General features: G+C 40.7%; 1 protein-coding gene across 5 annotated transcripts in view; it reads left to right on the top strand.

Annotated features, from left to right (window-relative positions):
• Positions 1-17,713, top strand: part of LOC118417898 (ankyrin repeat domain-containing protein 27-like) — a 45,254-nt gene that overhangs the window by 5,520 nt on the left and 22,021 nt on the right. For 4 of the 5 annotated variants that reach the window (XM_035823649.1, XM_035823650.1, XM_035823653.1 and 1 more), the window contains 14 exons: positions 2,059-2,191; positions 2,872-2,938; positions 3,467-3,559; positions 4,510-4,640; positions 9,111-9,193; positions 9,847-9,962; positions 11,151-11,243; positions 12,098-12,206; positions 13,458-13,552; positions 14,020-14,100; positions 14,414-14,527; positions 14,829-14,873; positions 15,515-15,631; positions 16,229-16,429. In XM_035823649.1, the coding sequence (XP_035679542.1) occupies positions 2,059-2,191; positions 2,872-2,938; positions 3,467-3,559; positions 4,510-4,640; positions 9,111-9,193; positions 9,847-9,962; positions 11,151-11,243; positions 12,098-12,206; positions 13,458-13,552; positions 14,020-14,100; positions 14,414-14,527; positions 14,829-14,873; positions 15,515-15,631; positions 16,229-16,429 (1,478 nt within the window). The remainder of the gene's footprint in view (positions 1-2,058; positions 2,192-2,871; positions 2,939-3,466; positions 3,560-4,509; positions 4,641-9,110; positions 9,194-9,846; positions 9,963-11,150; positions 11,244-12,097; positions 12,207-13,457; positions 13,553-14,019; positions 14,101-14,413; positions 14,528-14,828; positions 14,874-15,514; positions 15,632-16,228; positions 16,430-17,713) is intronic. The other variant, XM_035823654.1, reaches the window with a different exon arrangement.

Here is a 17,713-nt window from a genome sequence, read left to right as displayed (position 1 = left end):
TTTGGAGTAAAGAACGCGGCTTAATAAACTGGAAGGGGAGGACCGTGGAAATCTTAGGTTTAAAGTTGCTTTTTCGATGGTTTATTTATTTTACATCTCTACAATTTTGATGGTGCAGGGCCAGCGTTCCCCGCCAGGTTCTTGAAAGTATGCGTCCAAATATTTGGGCGGGGCGTAATGAGCGCCGGAGGCACGAGACGAGCGCCGCAGGCGCTCGCATTCTAGAGGGGTCCGGGGGCATGCTCCCCCGGGAAAATTTGGATTTTCAAACCCTCTAGAACACAATTTCCTGCAATTTGAGTGGATAATCATGCACTTGAGATTGGATGTCGTTTGCCTCTTTTACTCCCATCTTCAGTTATCGACGACCACCCTCTTCATCAAAATACGTTATATTAAAAAAACTATAGGCACAGGGAAGTAGCCGTCCGTGATCTGGCCCGGGTATTATTTGTCCAGACATGTCTATATGAAAATTTTGGATTTTTGATGCTTCGAAACAGGGCTCTAGCCAGTTCGTCAGCCCATGGAAAAGTTATGCCAATTTTTTTCCGCCATTGAATAAAAAAAATGTCACCTCGTGCGATCGATGTTGCGCCCTCCCGCAACAAAAAGTTTTCCGGGACGATAAAATAACAGCGCCGTGTTTTTTTTTCTATTTTGCCCGATGATTTTAGACCATTATACTCAAATTTTTCGAATCGTTGGGGTTTTACAAGGCCTTGCCGTCATTTTCTACGAGCGTGCGTTTGTTTCCTGCGACCTCAGGTAACCCCGTTTTCGGCGTGAAATCTTTGGCTGGATTTCTTTTTGAATAGACCAAGAACGTAATACATTACTCGAAGGAGGACGATCTGCTGCCTCTTTGGCAGTGATCAGTGCCGGTGTAGCCTTGAAGTAGTAGCCAGGAAGACGTCCCAACGTGCTGGGCGCTGCGATCGACGGTCCGTTTGGGGAGGGGGGCGTGCCGCGCCATGTGCCACGGAGGCCAACGCTAGTGCACAGCGGACTCGATCGACGCTTGACAACAATATTGCGGCCCCTTTTCTGCCGCAAATTTAGTCTTTTTGAAACAACAGAAATTTTGTAAATAAGAAATAAAGTGTATAGTATTGGATTCTTCACTTATTTACCGCGCACCGTTTTTTAAACTTGGATAAATGGGGAAACTTTAAACGTAAATTGTTAGCAGCTAGGGAAGAAACTCAAGTTGCCAGACGACACAGGCGGCTACCGACGTCACGTGCGCTAATACTCGGTAACTTTTGTTTTTTTCCCGGTGACCAATGACAGAGTGTAACATTACATTTATCAAACGCTGATTGGTTATTAAGATGATTGGATTAGGACCTGGTGGCCAATCTTGACTGCTTGGCGCCGGCGGCCTGTTGTCAAAGATACCGACTGCCAATCAAATGCCCACAGCGTGAGAACTTTTGTTGAGATGTGCAGCACTCGCGCAGAACAGTTTGTTCAATACTAGTATTACCCACAAATCTTTAACAAATACGTGAAAATGAGGACAAGTAAGTATCATGTTAATATCAGAATATAAAATCTGCATAAGATTTCTTCGAGTGTTAAAGAATGGCTGACTGTCAGATGTATTCCACGGACTACAAAAAATTACATTGCGCAACGGACAGCTCAGAGTGGCGCTCGGCACATGGGTCCGCTAGTTGTAAAACGTGCCGCGCTCCGCCCCATGCCCAGACTACTAGGATGACCGGAAAGTGAAGAATTTGAAGTATAAATTTTTACAATTTATACTTCAAAGGTAGGATTCCTTCTTATAAAGACAGATCTTTTTTAAAGATTCCAGATACACTTTGTACACTGGTGGTGCAGGTCAGCCTTTCTTTCAGATTTTTTTTTAATGGACGCATTCAGCCGAGCCGAGTGCGTCTTTCCAGAAAAAAATGCGTCCAAAGACGTAAAGACGTATGCCTGGCGGGAACGCTGGTGCAGGGTTATGTGATGGACAGACTTCAAATTTCATTCTCCTGTTTTGACAACAAGTCTGAGATCTAACCCAGTCCATCTTGTGTCCCCGTGTAGTGACAATGTCCTCGGATGACCTCCTGCCCATCCTGGTGTACCTGGTGATCAAGGCTGACATCCCCAACTGGCTGGCTAACCTCAGGTACCTGCACAACTTCAGGTTCTCCAGACCTGCCAACGATGCCTTTGGGTGAGTTGTACATAACACAGTTCAGTTTCCTCACATGTACAATATGTTTACGTCTAGGTGATAATGTGGTCTTGTGGTTTGAGGTAATAAATCTAGGTTCCGGGTTGGAGTCCCTAGCAGGCCCCTTAGGAATTTCCTCACTTGATGCTAGTAAACCTGAGTACCAAGCTTTGGTTAGGGACATAATGCCAACAGCCCTGTGTTGAAAATGAGACAGAATTTGGCAGATTAAAGAATCCATAACACTTGTTGAAAAGAGTAAGCTGGTGTGAGTGGATGAAGCATTCTTAGGATCTGGTCTAAACATACGAGCGATCGCTGTTGTTGTTTATATCCGGGGTATTTGACAGCTGGTGCCTACCAGGACGTCAGTAGATTGGATTAAAAATTGATAATAAAATTTGTAGATCAAATTACTGGTTAATATGTAAATCAATGTTTTGCCTACCACTGCGTCACCGTGACATCATTGCTATCGCTCGTATGAAGTGCACTGAATATTTATCAAATTTGTAACTAATAGATAGTATTATATTATTGTGAATTTTTTGTTTATTTATTCATTTCATCTTAGATGGTTGGGTAACCCCTTCAACTTTAGAAAATTGATTTCCAAGGGGGCCCAACATACAGGTAAACAGAATAACGGTAAGTTACATACTATGTTTTTGCCCCTCCAGATTTTACCTTGCATCCCTTGAGGCAGCAATAGAGCATGTGAAGACTGGAAATGTGGGAGTGGAAGAGGTACAATCATTAATTATGTAATTTGTTTTGCTGTGTTTAAAGTTTACAGTGGAAACATTTGTATGGTACAGTCACTGTTACTGTTAGTGTAGTATTTTATGATAATGCATGTATATCATTCACAGTGTCATGATTTTGTGGTGGATGTGTTCAAGATAAATCAAACCACTGCAAACATTTTAAGATTTACAGTACTAAAAAAAAGTATTCTAAGTCTCGCAATTCATGATCTAATCATTTTAGTAAGTACTAGTCACACCGGCTATATCTGAAACTGTTGAATACGTTTTGGTAACCTATGAGAGTTTTAACTTGACAGTTGCTTAGAGTTAGACATAGTCAAATAGAAGACTTTTATTCTGTCCATTTCACATTATAGAAATCATTGATGTGGACAGGTGAATTTGTGTAAAAATCAACCAATGAAACAAGATTCTACTGAACAAATTAAAGTATTATTAAAGGTTTAGATCCTCATCATGCAAAAGAAGTGTTGACATATAATTTTTGACCCATCGTTGTTTCCAGGGTTCAGACCAGTCTCTAACGTCCAGCTCCCAGTGGCAGGCCATGCAGAGGCAGACTTCACAGGACATGTCAACAATACTGGTACTGTTTGAGGTGAATACTAACTCATTAATATCATTCTCAATAACAAATAAAGCATTGCACACTTGCAAATTACATCATTGACCACCCAAAACTGATGCAATGATTGTCCGTTGTATGTCCTGTTTAATTGTGGTTTATCAATTGTGCACATAAGGTTTTGATTTACATTACATGTGTCTGTTGCTCACTTCCTGTCACTGTGATCATAACTAGCATAATGGAAATTGTGGAAAATTTATAACTGCAATGAAACAGACAGACCAAAAACAATAATTGCATGTATGTGAACTTAGTCTAGTAGTCTCTTCCATTGACCCCATGACCTAGGATATCTGTCATTTGTTACACAAGTTTGTTAAATTATTAAATTCTGGCAACTTTGAACTTGACTTCACGTGACTGTGGGAAAGGTGAGTAGCACATAAGAAAAGAAAAGAAAAAGTGTGAAAATATATACAAGCAAACAAACAAACAAACAGACAAACCAAAAACAATATCCCCCATTCCTGGAGGTAACAAAGAAAGGTCCATGCATGGACATCTGTATCTGTATCTGTATATCTATATACAGGACATCTAGAAGTAAAACGAAGCGACATGAGATGTCATTTGCACCCCGCTCTGTACGATTGCTGTACGAAAGTGCTAGATGAGCGGTAAAGAATGTTGATTCTGTCATGTATATTTTCTTAATCCGATTGCTGTCTAATTTTAAATGTTGTAAATGTATTAATGTTAAGTTGCTTCTGTGACTGATGACGTATTTCATGTGTATATACATGCCAAGTCATCCAGGAATAAAGCTGAATCTGAATATAGCCGGTATAACCGCTGTTAGGCGTAACACACCAGCTTCGCAGGCACACGGCGTGGCTGCAGCTGGTTATATTACACCGAAGGACCCGTCACACCTAACCGATGTTAACACATGTGTTGACATCTTGTTTTTGTGTGTTCAGCACATCCGTGAGGGTAGGGTAGAGGGAGTGGAGGAGATGTTGGGGGTGTCCACGCCCGACCACACCCAGCTCAGGACGAAGATGTGCCACCCCCTGTGCTCCTGTGACAGCTGTGAGAGACTTGTGTCAGGGTGGGTACGACATACACATAGCATGGTACAGTAAAATGCGGTTCTGTCACAAATTTTTTCGAAGTCTAAACACCACCGTTTTTGTTTGTTGTTCTGTCTTCCCCCCATCTACACTAAAGGCTCACTAAAGGCTCAAAAATGGCTCAACCACTGCAAATATTTCATTTTCTCCCTACTGCAAAATCAAATCTTTGCAAACTTAAATGCATTTTACTACTCTTTCTATTCATTATCACAATCCAGATTACTCCTCTGATTTGATGGCTTTGTTTGCAGAATAGAATTCCTGTTGGTAGAGAAACGATTCAGATGTAACAGATACATGTAGTACCCATTATACAGCTTTTGAGAAGTATTAGATTTCTAGCAATCAGAAGAGGAAACTAGAGCTAGATGGATAGCCTAGGAGTGACAGTGAGGTTTATCGTTTTTAATATGGCCCCCTGTTTAAGTTTGCTTTTAATCCTCAACATCCCAAGCCTTGGGCAAGGTTTGCATGTTCCTGTGTACAATAGTATTGTTTGGAATGTCATCAAGCTCCATGGCAGCATTAGCAACGCCACCTTCTGGAACCTTTGGGTCCTGCAGCTCCGTTGATCCGTATATTGGCTTGACGTCATCATCTTCCTCTGGATGGTGCAGCCCCACCATCAGGGTGTATACCAAACCTCCGACCGGCCCACCAATCAATGGTCCGACTATAGGGACCCACCACCAATGGTTTCCAGCCCTGAGAAATTGAGAAGATTATCAGTTATCTATTCAAGTTCATAGTGAGACACTCTGGCTGAAAAAGCAACAGGTGGTTTTATAAGAACGTTGACAAGATCTAGAAATCAAAGTGTACGATTCTGGTCAATTTATTCTGGTTGAAATTTGATTTCTGCCAAATTGCATTATACTACAGGCATTGGTGTACAGTTCCTGTCTGTAGAAGGAAACAGCTATGTGCATATCTAGGAAGTTTTGTCTGCACCTCAAATTATTCCTACCCGTGTTCCGAGTGTGTTCCATCATTTTCATTACACACATGAGGTAGCATGTGTGCACACGCTCACACACACGTGTGCACGCACACACCCACACACACACGAGCATGCATGCATCATGCAGGAACACTTTCTTTTACCTGAAGACATCCAGGCCCCAGCCTGCCATTGCCGTGAATATTCTCGGCCCCAGGTCCCGGGCTGGGTTGATAGGGTACCCACAGTTGAGCCCGAAGGACGTGCCAATAGCGAACACCAGTAGGCCGACAAGCAGCGGCTCCATCCCTGCTGTTACCTTGTTGTTCCTTGAGTCAGTCAGGGCCAGAACACCGCAGAGTAACAGGCCAGTGCCCACCACCTGTTAGAAAAAGTGAAAAATAATTGAATCGCCAAAAAGCAGTGTCACTGACAAAAGACACCAGATGGTTGTCTGAAATGTCTGACCGTTTCCAAAAACCTATCCAGTTGCTTGAGTTACCGGTACTGCTTTTTTGGCGTATCTCATTGCCCAGATGTTTTGCATTCATCAACATATGAAAATGGGATCATTTAGCAGTTTAAAGCAAGGATTTTTGCAAGGATTTTTGATGAATAAAGGACCAGCTATCTCATTACCTTCAAGTCCTGACAAGCAAGTGATAGAAAAGAAGACCTGACAAGCAAGTGATAGAAAAAAAGGTTAAATCAGGAGAGTAGCCCCTCCGAAACACCTTACCTGGTCCAGCACTCCACTGCCAATAGACAGGTAGTCTTGGGGGTACGTACTGAAGATGCCTCCGGTCCCGTTAACACCTAAAACTGCCCGGGTCCCACCGTCAAAGTTTGCTAACGCATCTGTGGTGAACATTTTGCATAATGGTCATGAAATTAACAAAGCTCATCACGTCATTGATATTGTATCAATTGATAACTTTGAAAATTCCCCCTTTTTCTCTTAATTTGCACATTCAATTTCAAGTTGATAATTGTAGATAACATGTTTCATTCTTTATATCAGATTTAACACTAAACACTACAGTGCAGTTTACAATGTATTACATAATTTTCGCTCTGGCAATTTCCTCACAGTCCAAGCAGCCCATTGAAGCTTAGTGTAAGAAAACCTGCGTTACACAATGTAAAATGTGCACACAAAGCTATGACGTTCTCACCATAGTACACAGCATACACACAGGCTGCTGACAGGAAGGCCCCTATCATCTGTGCCATGACGTAACACGGCAGGTAGACCCAGCGTAGCTTCCCCAGGACTGCCATGGTCAGGGATACGGCAGGGTTTAGATGGGCTCCTGAAAACAACAGAAACATCTAGTATCTTTTCCTTATGTTATATGATGTTATGAAATATGAATTCAAAGACTAACTCAGACTATAATTATGTTGAAGATTTTTTTCTGAAAGATACACGTATAAGATAAGCAAGTATTACGTAATATAGATAAAGAAGAAATGAAGAAAAAAATGTGACAAAACAAGTTTTGAGCGGTGGGGGATCCTGACGTCTTTGTAATCAAGAACAGATTTCCTGCCATGCAGCAAACACATCGCGCGATCTGATTGGCCCAAATAATATATCGACAGACAACGGAAAACATTAGAGATGGGTTGGTCACTTGACAAGGTAGCGTCAGATTGTGTGGTTCCATTGTCTTGCCCTCCGTGATCAATTTTAGGCTAATCATTAAATCCAAGGTTTTAGCTAGACTTTCTCTGAAGCTGCAGTTCACCTGAGACACCCCAGGAGGCGTATGCTCCGATGACCACCCCGATACCGTACCCCCAGTTGATTGTAAAGAACGTTCCCTTGTCCTCCCGACTCAGCACGACCTGTGCCACGGAACCGTTTCCTATCGTCTGAAGCCAACAGAATTATTGCATACAAAAAGCTATTGACTGAACGAAAATTATGCTTCAATTCTTTTTCCCTAATACGGTACAATTTTGCAATAATCCACAGTCTACATTTGCTCAACCTGGTACACAGCTGTATCAAACACAAAGAGTGGAGAGGTGACGGGAGAGATTTTGAGTCGAGACGAAAGAGGGCAAATGCAAGAACCTTAGATGTCCAAAAGGATTATTTTCAGAGTCTGTACTAAATTCACGTATAAAAGCCACAGTACACAGCATGGTTACCACTCAAACATGGTTGACACAATGTACCGACAATAGGAGACGGCAATCCGTTGACGACAGCATATTTTTTAAGTGATACCAGCCATGCCTTCAGCAGTTTTACCTAACCTTGATTTATGAGTAAAATATATTCTAGTGTCACGCAATCTGGACCATGAGAGCTTTTCCTAAGTGTGGTTTCAACCACAAACCGCCCCAAAATATAGGTCTATGTAGAACAACTGTAAATGTCGTCTAGACAATTGTGTCGTTGTCATTGTTGTATCATATATTATACTTAGTCTATTAGAAAATAGGTTCTTTCTTGTCCCACACATTTTAGATCAATTATCCATAGAATGTGTTAGTTGTAGCTCATCCAAACTCTTGCCCTCCTTCAAAACCTTATTGTAAAGACTGCCCCAATGTATGCAGTATTGCTAAAAAACATTAATTTCCACTATTGCACTAAGACTGGGGTTAGTTAATCCTGGACTATATAATCTTGAGGACATTAATTACTCACCATCAGGAGGAATGTGCCGAGCATTTCTGCCATAGCTGCCCGGACTATGAACCTCTTCACCCGAAGAGTGCCCACAACTCGTTCTGTCCACGATGGTGTACCCATAATGTTCTTACAAATGTTTGCTAATCTGCTATCTTCCAAATCAAACAGTAACTGTACTTTTTTCCTGTCACTATGGAGGTATTATGACAGTCCTACTCATATAACTTCCGTGCTGTCACAGACATGCAGATCTGCAGACACTCAACTCTGCTCAGACAGCTGACAACAAGGACTTATATACGATCATGTCATGTCCTTGCAACGGTGACACTATAGCTTAACCTGAGATTCAAATGGGCTTAAAACAGACAAAACAGGGCTGAATCGGACTTTTCTATTGTTATTGGTGTCTGAATGAAGATACTCTTTTGTTCACGACTTGTCTGTAATATGCAAAATGGAATGGAAGCTGTTGTGTTTACTTTGCAAAAAAAATTTATTAAGCCTGGACATTTTAATTCCAGAATGAGGTGTCAAAACTCAAGTTAGTGTCCCTTGTGTAGCTATTTAATACATGTAATCCTTATGGGAAAATAGGGTTGCTCCGTCACCCACAAGGGATTGGCTGTCTAACTTTTTTCCCACCAAAGTTTTTCTGCATGTTCCAGTGCAGTTTTTCCCAGGCGCAATTGGGGAAGGGCCTGCACTATGAAGAGAGCCTAATACTAATTGCAAACCCTAGTTCAATAGTCAAAACTTGATATTATTTTTAATAGATTAACAATTTTTCAATAGATTATACAATCGTAGGTCCAACCCTAAGTTATGCAAATTAACTTTTGTCCACCTATCCAGGAGAAGAAATGACCCCACTGCAGTGACAGCCTACTCCAGAGACGACAAGGGACTAACAGCTCTTCATGTTGCTGCCATATATGGTAAGGTCTCATTATCATAATGCTTTATTAAGTTTAACAACTCTATGACAACTTTGGTCCAAAGGATCATGAATTAGTTTGCAGGCCTAGCCAAAATCCATACTTTTGAATTCATGTACAGCAGTGTAACAAGAAAAGTTACCGCAGCTGAACTGTGAGCAGTGCAAGTATCCTGCATTACAATGAGAAGCAGTCAGAATTGCCCTGAAGAAGGTGACAGACAGTCACCAAAACGTCGGTGAGAATAAAGTAATGGTTGACAATGTGTAAAAAAAGAGTTTCTTTATTCAGTGACGTACCAACCTGATGAAACTATTCACAGACAATAGCTCTATACTTATGCAATGTAGTACACGTATATTATGGAGGTAACAAAGAGAAAAAGAGAGCAACAATACTGTTAACGCTAGTTCACCTTAAACTGCAGGGTAACCTATATCCGTTCATTTTACAAACAAGGTATTTGGGGATATCAAGTAGAAGGACGGTGTTTTCAAACTGCAATAGTTTGTAAATATGATAATTTGAAACCACCGTCTGGCGATTTGATATCCCTCAGGATACCCTGTTTATTAACACAACGGATATAGGCTACCCCATGGATAAAGGTGAACTAATGTTACCTTACTAACTGTTCTCTGTGTGTCCCCTAGGTCGAGCTGAGATGATAGATCTCCTGGTTACGAAGGGTGGAGTGGTGAACGCTACTGACTACCACGGCTCCACACCCCTTCATCTGGCCTGTCAGAAGGGCCACCAGTCTGCTGCTGTGAGTGGTGTCAGTCATGTACATCATACAATAATTGTAATACCATATTAGGGTGGATATGAGATCGCAATCGCAATACGAATTCTGCCGAGATGGTATATTTTTGGCATAAATGCAGGGCAAATAGCACACCATGCATGCAAGAAGGTCAATTGTTATGTGGGCGAAGCCACACATTTAGTATTCTCTACAGATATTCCACCCGACCAATCAAAACTCAGAAAAAATGGAACCTGTAGCATGCAGTCCACGTTTCCAGCTTTTTGATTGGCTAACATTCTGACTGTCTGGTGGATACGTCAGGGGTAAACCTATCAACGCACAGGTCACAAAATGGCACTCGGCAGCGCAGTATCACAAAAACGTTGAAAATGCAGCAAGTTCAGAGCATCTAATCAGCTAAATAACAACATAAAAATGCCCCACAAAAAAATGTTCTAGTATTCTGTCCAAGTTTTAGTGAAATACCTTCGATTATAAGCGAGAAAAATAGCCATCGGAAGCTCGCGGGTTTTTTCAAGCAACGCAATACATTTGTATACCTGTTAAAACGTGTGTTCGTAACATGTTGTAGCACTGGCTCAATGGGATTATTCACGCGTGGTAAACCAACGCTCCGGGATCGAATCCGTGGACAGACAATATTTTTTAATTTTTTTTTCTTTTTGCTGCATTTTTGCGAAAATGTTGCCTTTCTTGTTGCTTCTTTTCCTGCGATTTTTGCTTTCTTTTCCCTTCGCCCACATCCTGCATTTTTTAAAAAAATGTTGCCTTTCTAGTTAACAGTTTTTCTAAGAAATCAGTTTGTACTACATGTACTTAATTTTGTCAGGCCTTGTCAGACACATTGTATTCAGCCATAGGCTGAGGTTGCTTGTTAAAGGGGCATTCCACTACAGAAGGGAGTCATTTTCCAATAGATAATGCATCTGATACAATAAACAAATTAATACATAATTAGCCGACCTTTTGTGGGATTCCACTTGTGGTGAATTACGCGATGTATGTTTTGTAAGACAACATGGCACTCACTAAACCCATGCAGACCCTACCCAGTGGCATGCATTCTCTATAGTTCCAGAACCTAAAAACATAACAACCCCTTCTGGAGTTTAGTGCCCCATTCAATACATAATTTTATACACAACATATTTTAAGCTGGATGACATTGTGTGTTTTCTTTCCTAGCTGTTGCTGCTACACTTCAGTGCTGATGTCCGTGCTCAGGACAATGATGGGAACACACCGCTTCACCTCTGCTGTGAGAATGGCCACGAAGACGTAAGTCTCCCAGACTACAGCAGATTCATGTATCAAACTTCAAAGTTGTACAGTAGAAGCCACTTTAATTGCACAATGGATAATCGCGCACTTCTGTTAATTGCATGAAATCCCAAAATCCCGTGGTTGTGTGATCCAGCTTAATAACTTCACTTTGTTGCACACTTGCACAAAAAGCACTTGGCAAATGGGGTGTGCAATCAAGCGGCTTTGACTGTATCTTGTACAGATGTGTAACAGTACTTAACATGCATTTCATCGAGATCATTGTTCTTCTTTAATTTGGCTTGTTTTGGAATATGCAGCATTGACCGATTAGCATTTAAGAAATTGGTCTATTGCTGTCACATGGTCTAATGTGGTCACAGCCACACAATTTCAATACTGTATTTATATATTATCTATTAAGTTATGATGCAGTTCACTTGACAGAATTTTAAGATCTTCATAAACAGTTTTCTTTATATAGGTTGGCAAGTCACTGAATAACAAAATTCATTGTACACAAGCGTTTTTATATACACCAGACATGTACCTAAGGCTACTTGCCATAGTTTTCAGTCATCAACAAGTAGAGAAATATTCAATGTACTTCTATCATGTCCCGACTTCATATCTGTCCACCTAGGCCAAGATATATGTATGATGCTATACAGAACAGAAGTTGTGCCATAGCGATGTAAAATGCACTGTGCCACCATATTCTGCATGAAGTGGTGATGTTAGATTAGTGATACATGTTAGATTGTGTATTTGCCATACATTGTACCTGTTGCAATCATTGTGCAATTAACTTGACTTGACTTGTTCTAAAATTTACAGACGTTGTACTTGACGTATGTTTGTTGTTTCAGTGTGTGAAGGCAGTGGTGTACTATGACCGCAGCTATGTGGTGCTGGACATTAATGCTGCTAATGACAACGGAGACACTCCGCTCCACCTGGCATCCAGATGGGGATACTGTAAGTTGACTGGTCATTAACTCTATCAAAGGAATCTTTTTTTGATGGTCTATAAACTGAAACTTGCTATTAAACATGACATTGTTATGATAACTGTTCGAATCTTTCAGTTTTCTAACTGCCTGCAAAGTGATGTGAAAAGTGTAACCTGTATCTGTACGAGGGGCGTGCAATAAGTAATGGTCCTGACCCACTTCCAGTTGTCTGATCTGAATGAAATTTTGTATGTGTAATAATTCATATCTCTATGGGTTATGTTGCAAAAGACAGCTCTGAACTAATTGTGGTTTCTGATTTACTGGTGTTTGAACTTAGTCAGGTGCGAAATGGACCAGGTGTGAAATGGATCCAGTTGAGTGTCGCGCAGTGATCCGGTTTTTGTATTTGAAAGGACGCACACCAAAGAAGACTTTTGATGAAATAAATGAAACTTATGGTGATGATGCCCCATCATATGACCTTGTAAAACGCTGGCATCCTGAATTCAAACGTGGCTGGAAGTCTGTGGAAACAGCTCCCAGACCTGGTCGTCCCTCTTGTGCCATTGATGAGGCATCAGTTGGAGGACCAACCTGGGGTGTCCTACAAAATCGGTGTCCAGAGCTGCATCAAACGATGGGAGAAATGCATAACTCTGGGTGATTCCTATGAAGAGAAAGACTAATAACTGTGCCAAGTTTCATTAATCTCCTGCTATGGGAAATGGGTCAGGACCATTACTAATTGCACGCCCCTCGTATCTATATTATTTTAAAAACCTAATGTTTTTATGTAAATTTATCTTGTACCGTTGTATAGTTATGTTATTTGTAGACCTATGCAATCAGCTGTGCTACCTATAGGTCTGTATAATGTACCGTGAGTGACCGGGTTGCATTTTGAATAAATAAAATAAACCTATGGCATAACACACCGGCTTCGCAGGTACGTGGCGCGGCAGCAGTACGTCATATTACACTGAATGACCAGTCACACAAGTTCTCAAATACTAACTCCTCTCTGACTTGTATTAAAAGTTGTAATAATATTATTGTTTCTGTGCTGTATTCTTGAATTGTTTGCCCAATTCTATTATGAAACATCACAAAGTTCTTTTAAAGCTAAATAATTATAGGATTAATGACCCACCAGATCACCCTGAGGTACATGTATATACGGTGCCTTTATTAATGACTGAACACGTAGCAGACCAAGCAGTGTTCATGATGCAAACCTTGTGTGAATGCTGACATCATCTCTGTCTTGTTCTAGGTAATATCGTGGACACTTTGCTGCAGAATGGTGCATCAGTTGAAGCACTGAACAGGAAGAAACAGACCTCTCTGGACTGTGCACACAATGATACGGTAAGACCGCAGTGTTGACGATACACTTTACCAGAAGTTCTGAAGATTACTGAACTTTGTTGAAGTCAGTATCATTTGCTAAATCATATTCAGCTATAAGATAATTGCAGTGTTGCTGGTATATATAAGATTTACAATCAGCAAGTCATCAATAGACCAATCCCAAGTGTCCATTGCAATCAGCAGGGCAACCAATGAGATAATATTGGCAATTAGCGGTTCAACCAATTAGAAAGTTGCTGCGTACCCATCAAATATTTACATTTCTATGTTGTCATTTTGTATTTTCTACATTTTGATGGAGGTGGCTAAGGCTATATGATGTATTGCCGAGTGACATCACAAATAAGAACAGAACAGATGTAAATTGTATACTTTATTTGAAAGGACTTTTAGATTCCATGGGTACATGTAGGGGTGGGGTGCTTTAAGTATTTGTCAAAATTTGCCAACTGTTGCTTTTCCAGGTTTCCAGAGTCTTGTTGCAGGCCTTGGAAGACAGACAACTGCAGGAGACAGAGGAAAGTTTTGTGAAGGTCCGTGTAATGGTGGGTGTGGTGGTGGTGGTTAGAGTTTTCCTTTGTCTATAGAGTTTTTAGCCCTCTTGATAAGTTTGCCTGTGAAACTGTTGTTGGAACGTTAATGTTGTGATGTATTTTTTAAACTAAAAAAGCAAATTTGCAAGTTAGACCTACATTGTGTATTACCAAGTCTTTTTGTTCATAATGAAGATGGTCACTTCTAAGACATTAACATGTATCAGCAATAACTCGCTCACTTATCAGTTAAAATTACTTGGGAGCTGTATAATTTAGTGTACATTGTAAATGAAATCAATGATCTGATTTGTTTTCTGTTCAGGATGCCAGCCCTCCCAAACCTACCAGACCAAACAGAAGGGAGTCGGGTCCCCTCAGTATCAACAAACTTCCCACTGTGCCTCAGGACTCCCCTCAGCAACAACGAGAGAAACAGGTCACAAAAACTTACTGTTACAGTAGATTCTGTTATTTTTGCAGGAAACTTACTGTATGTAGAATGGAAAACTTTCCAAGTCCTCCTTGGCTGCGTTTTAAGTTTGCAGTAGAAACATTTCTGTGATACAATTACTCGACCGGGTGTTGTACTGGACCAGGTGCAATACTGTTACAGTAGCACAATAAATCTAAGATTTTAGGATTTGTGGAATGCTTTTCACTTACTTTGGAAACTGTTACAGTAGAAAAGTAGGATTTTTTGGCTTATTCACTATCGACATTTTCCTGCTGTGTTCCAGGTTGAAAAACTACTGAAGGCAGTTGCTGATGGAGACATAGAAATGGTAAGTTCTGGAAAGTCACATTTCTGCTACCACCAGTTTGTAAAGCATTGACTACATGTAGTTTTAAACAATTAATGCCTTAGTATCACAGTGTTAACTTTAAAAAACATTACAGTTTCCAATATGTGTAAAATCTAAATGTGTTTCATGGTTCTCTTAGATGAGTGCTTTTCCATTGAGAACATGTTTGTGGGAGTTTCAGGAAAATACAATTTTAAAAGAAAGGGTCATCTTTCAATTTTTGATGGCCCCCCTGCTAAATCTTGTACTAAATGAAAGTGACCTTGAACCAGTATAGCTCATCTCATTGTAGAGCTATTCTTCCACTGGCCATGCATGACAGAGAAGACAGATGCTATGTTCAGTATTTACATTGTCAGGTAAATTGTATACCAGGGGCATGCACAATGAACAGTGACTCCTTAGGCTTGACAGTGCAGCCCTCTCCAATAGCATGCATAAAAAAGTATGCAAATGAAAAAAGCTGTGATTCAAACTCCCAACCTATTGGTCCAGATAAGGTAGTCTGGAACCACTGGACTTTTTTTTTATGTACACTGTGTATCTGGAACACTTAAAATGAGAAACCCTTTCTATCTAGATTGGAAAGTCCTGAGACATGTTAAACTTTGTGTTGGCAGGTGCGTTACCTGTTGTGTGTAGAGAGCTCAGATGAAGATGATGAGGATGTGTTTGATGCCAATGCCTCCCTGTGTCACCCACTGTGCCAGTGTGAGAAATGTCATCCTGTACAGAAGGTATTGTTAACTATTGTAACTTATGTGTTAAGTTTCCATGCCTTTCATTTCGAAAAGTTTAAGAGACTTTGATAGCCTTAAGACTTAGCGTACATGTATGAGGAAGGATCTTAAGAACCTTAAGCTTGAAAGATGAGCCCAATTGCATGGGCCAAAAGGTTTGATGAATTCGTAATATACAAAAATCACCACGAACACAGTCTACTTTCTCCCTACAGTAAAATCACATCCCTGCAAACTTAGATAGTATACGTACATGTATTCTACAGTATGTGTTGATTTCGACAGACTCCAATTGGTTCTGCTCTGAATGTCACTCATATATCTGACTCTGTATTTCAGATGATTTAATTAATATTGATTTAGAATTACTGTTTGGGGTTTCTCACCTTAGTCTGTAATCATGAATGATTGTTTTGATTGCTGTTAATTACTTACTCTAGTATTGCACTCCTCTGACAGCATTTGTTGCTGATTTTTTTTTCTAATTTATCATGATATTATCATGTGAGACAAGTTCAAGATGGTATCTTTTAACTTTGTTTCAAATACCCTCCCCAACTTTCATCAAAGTGAAGTCTTTAAACTTTTACCCAGAGAACTGCTGTGATGTCGGTGGACGAGCTCAGTGTGAACTCGGCCAATGAGGGTGGGTTTACTTCCCTTCACGTGGCGGCGCTACACGGACGCAAGGACCTGACATTGCTGCTTCTCCGTAACGGAGCGAATGTGAACGGGCAGAACAAAGCTCAACGCAATACTCCCCTGCACCTAGCCTGCCAACATGATCACGTAAAGGTATGACAAAGTTGTGATAATAGAGATAATATGTCATACATGTACCTGGGCCGTGAAAACGTTTGATATGGGTGTTCTGGACTGAGTGATAATTTGGGTAACTTATCACATTCAGGCTTCCAAATTTGAAGTTCAATGCACTTTGAGTGCACCATTGTTCTTTCAGGGGGGGGGGGGGACAGACACACCATATTAGGCCCCAGACACCATATATTAGGAACCTAATATGCCTTAAATGTGTCACTTGCCTTTAAGTCCCAAAATATTAAAGGAAATTCTGGTTTGCCAGGGATCACATGATTGTGTCTTCAACTGTGACCTGTCTGATGGTAAGTTTGGCCCTAAGAAGCCATAGCATGCTCTATTTTTATTTACTGAATTATCAAAAACTCCACACTCTTGTAAGGAGAATTCTATCTCCCCAACCGGGTGGCTCTGCACAATTGCAGTGCTCCCCCTTGTAGTTTTTTTCTAGAAAAAACATCTGTTTGAGTAGTATTTACACATCCCTCTGGCACACTGCATTTCGGCAACATCCATGAGAGACCGCTATAGGGACCTGTATCTGTATCTGTATGTATATAGCCGGTATAACCGCCCTTCGGCGTAACACACCAGCTTCGCAAGCACGCGGTGCGGCAGCAGCTGGTTATATTTGTCACACCTAACTTTTGCACATCTATCTGCAAGTGTTCTTTAAAACTATCCAGAGAAGACGCCCCTACTTTTCGCGGTGTCTTTAATTTCGCAGTAACACCATAGACTGTAGTCTAATACCATAATAGAAAAATGTTCGCGGTGGTTGTAAGTTTGCGGTGAAGTGGTCCCCGCGAAATTCACCGCGGACATTTCTGCATTTTACAGTGTTCCACTCTATGATAGTTCTGGGGAAATAAGAATTTTTGAACACATCAATCGAATTCACCACAAGCATTCAGAATTAAAATGCTAAGTCTTCAATACCCCTTTGAAAAGGCTGGTACTGTACTTACTTACTGTATGGGAAGACCTAATGTAAGGTAGCCTAAGGGTACTTAGTGTTATTTGATAGCTCTTGCATGTACATCACTACTTGATAGGTACTGGCACATCCACACAATAACAGGATGTAAGTTGATTGCTTCCAAAATTTCAAAGCTGCAAATTTAATTGCAGCAGGATGTGTAGTACATGTGGGGCTTTGATGTCTGTTAGTTATTCCAAAAAGTAGTTACTCAAGCAACTGGATATGGTTTTGAAACGGTCAGACGTTTCGGATAGAATCCACTATCCTTCGTCAGTGAC

The sequence above is a fragment of the Branchiostoma floridae genome, chromosome 6 (assembly GCF_000003815.2).
Source record: "Branchiostoma floridae strain S238N-H82 chromosome 6, Bfl_VNyyK, whole genome shotgun sequence".
Classification (NCBI taxonomy): Eukaryota; Metazoa; Chordata; class Leptocardii; order Amphioxiformes; family Branchiostomatidae; genus Branchiostoma; species Branchiostoma floridae.
This window is presented reverse-complemented; position numbering and strand designations above follow the sequence as displayed.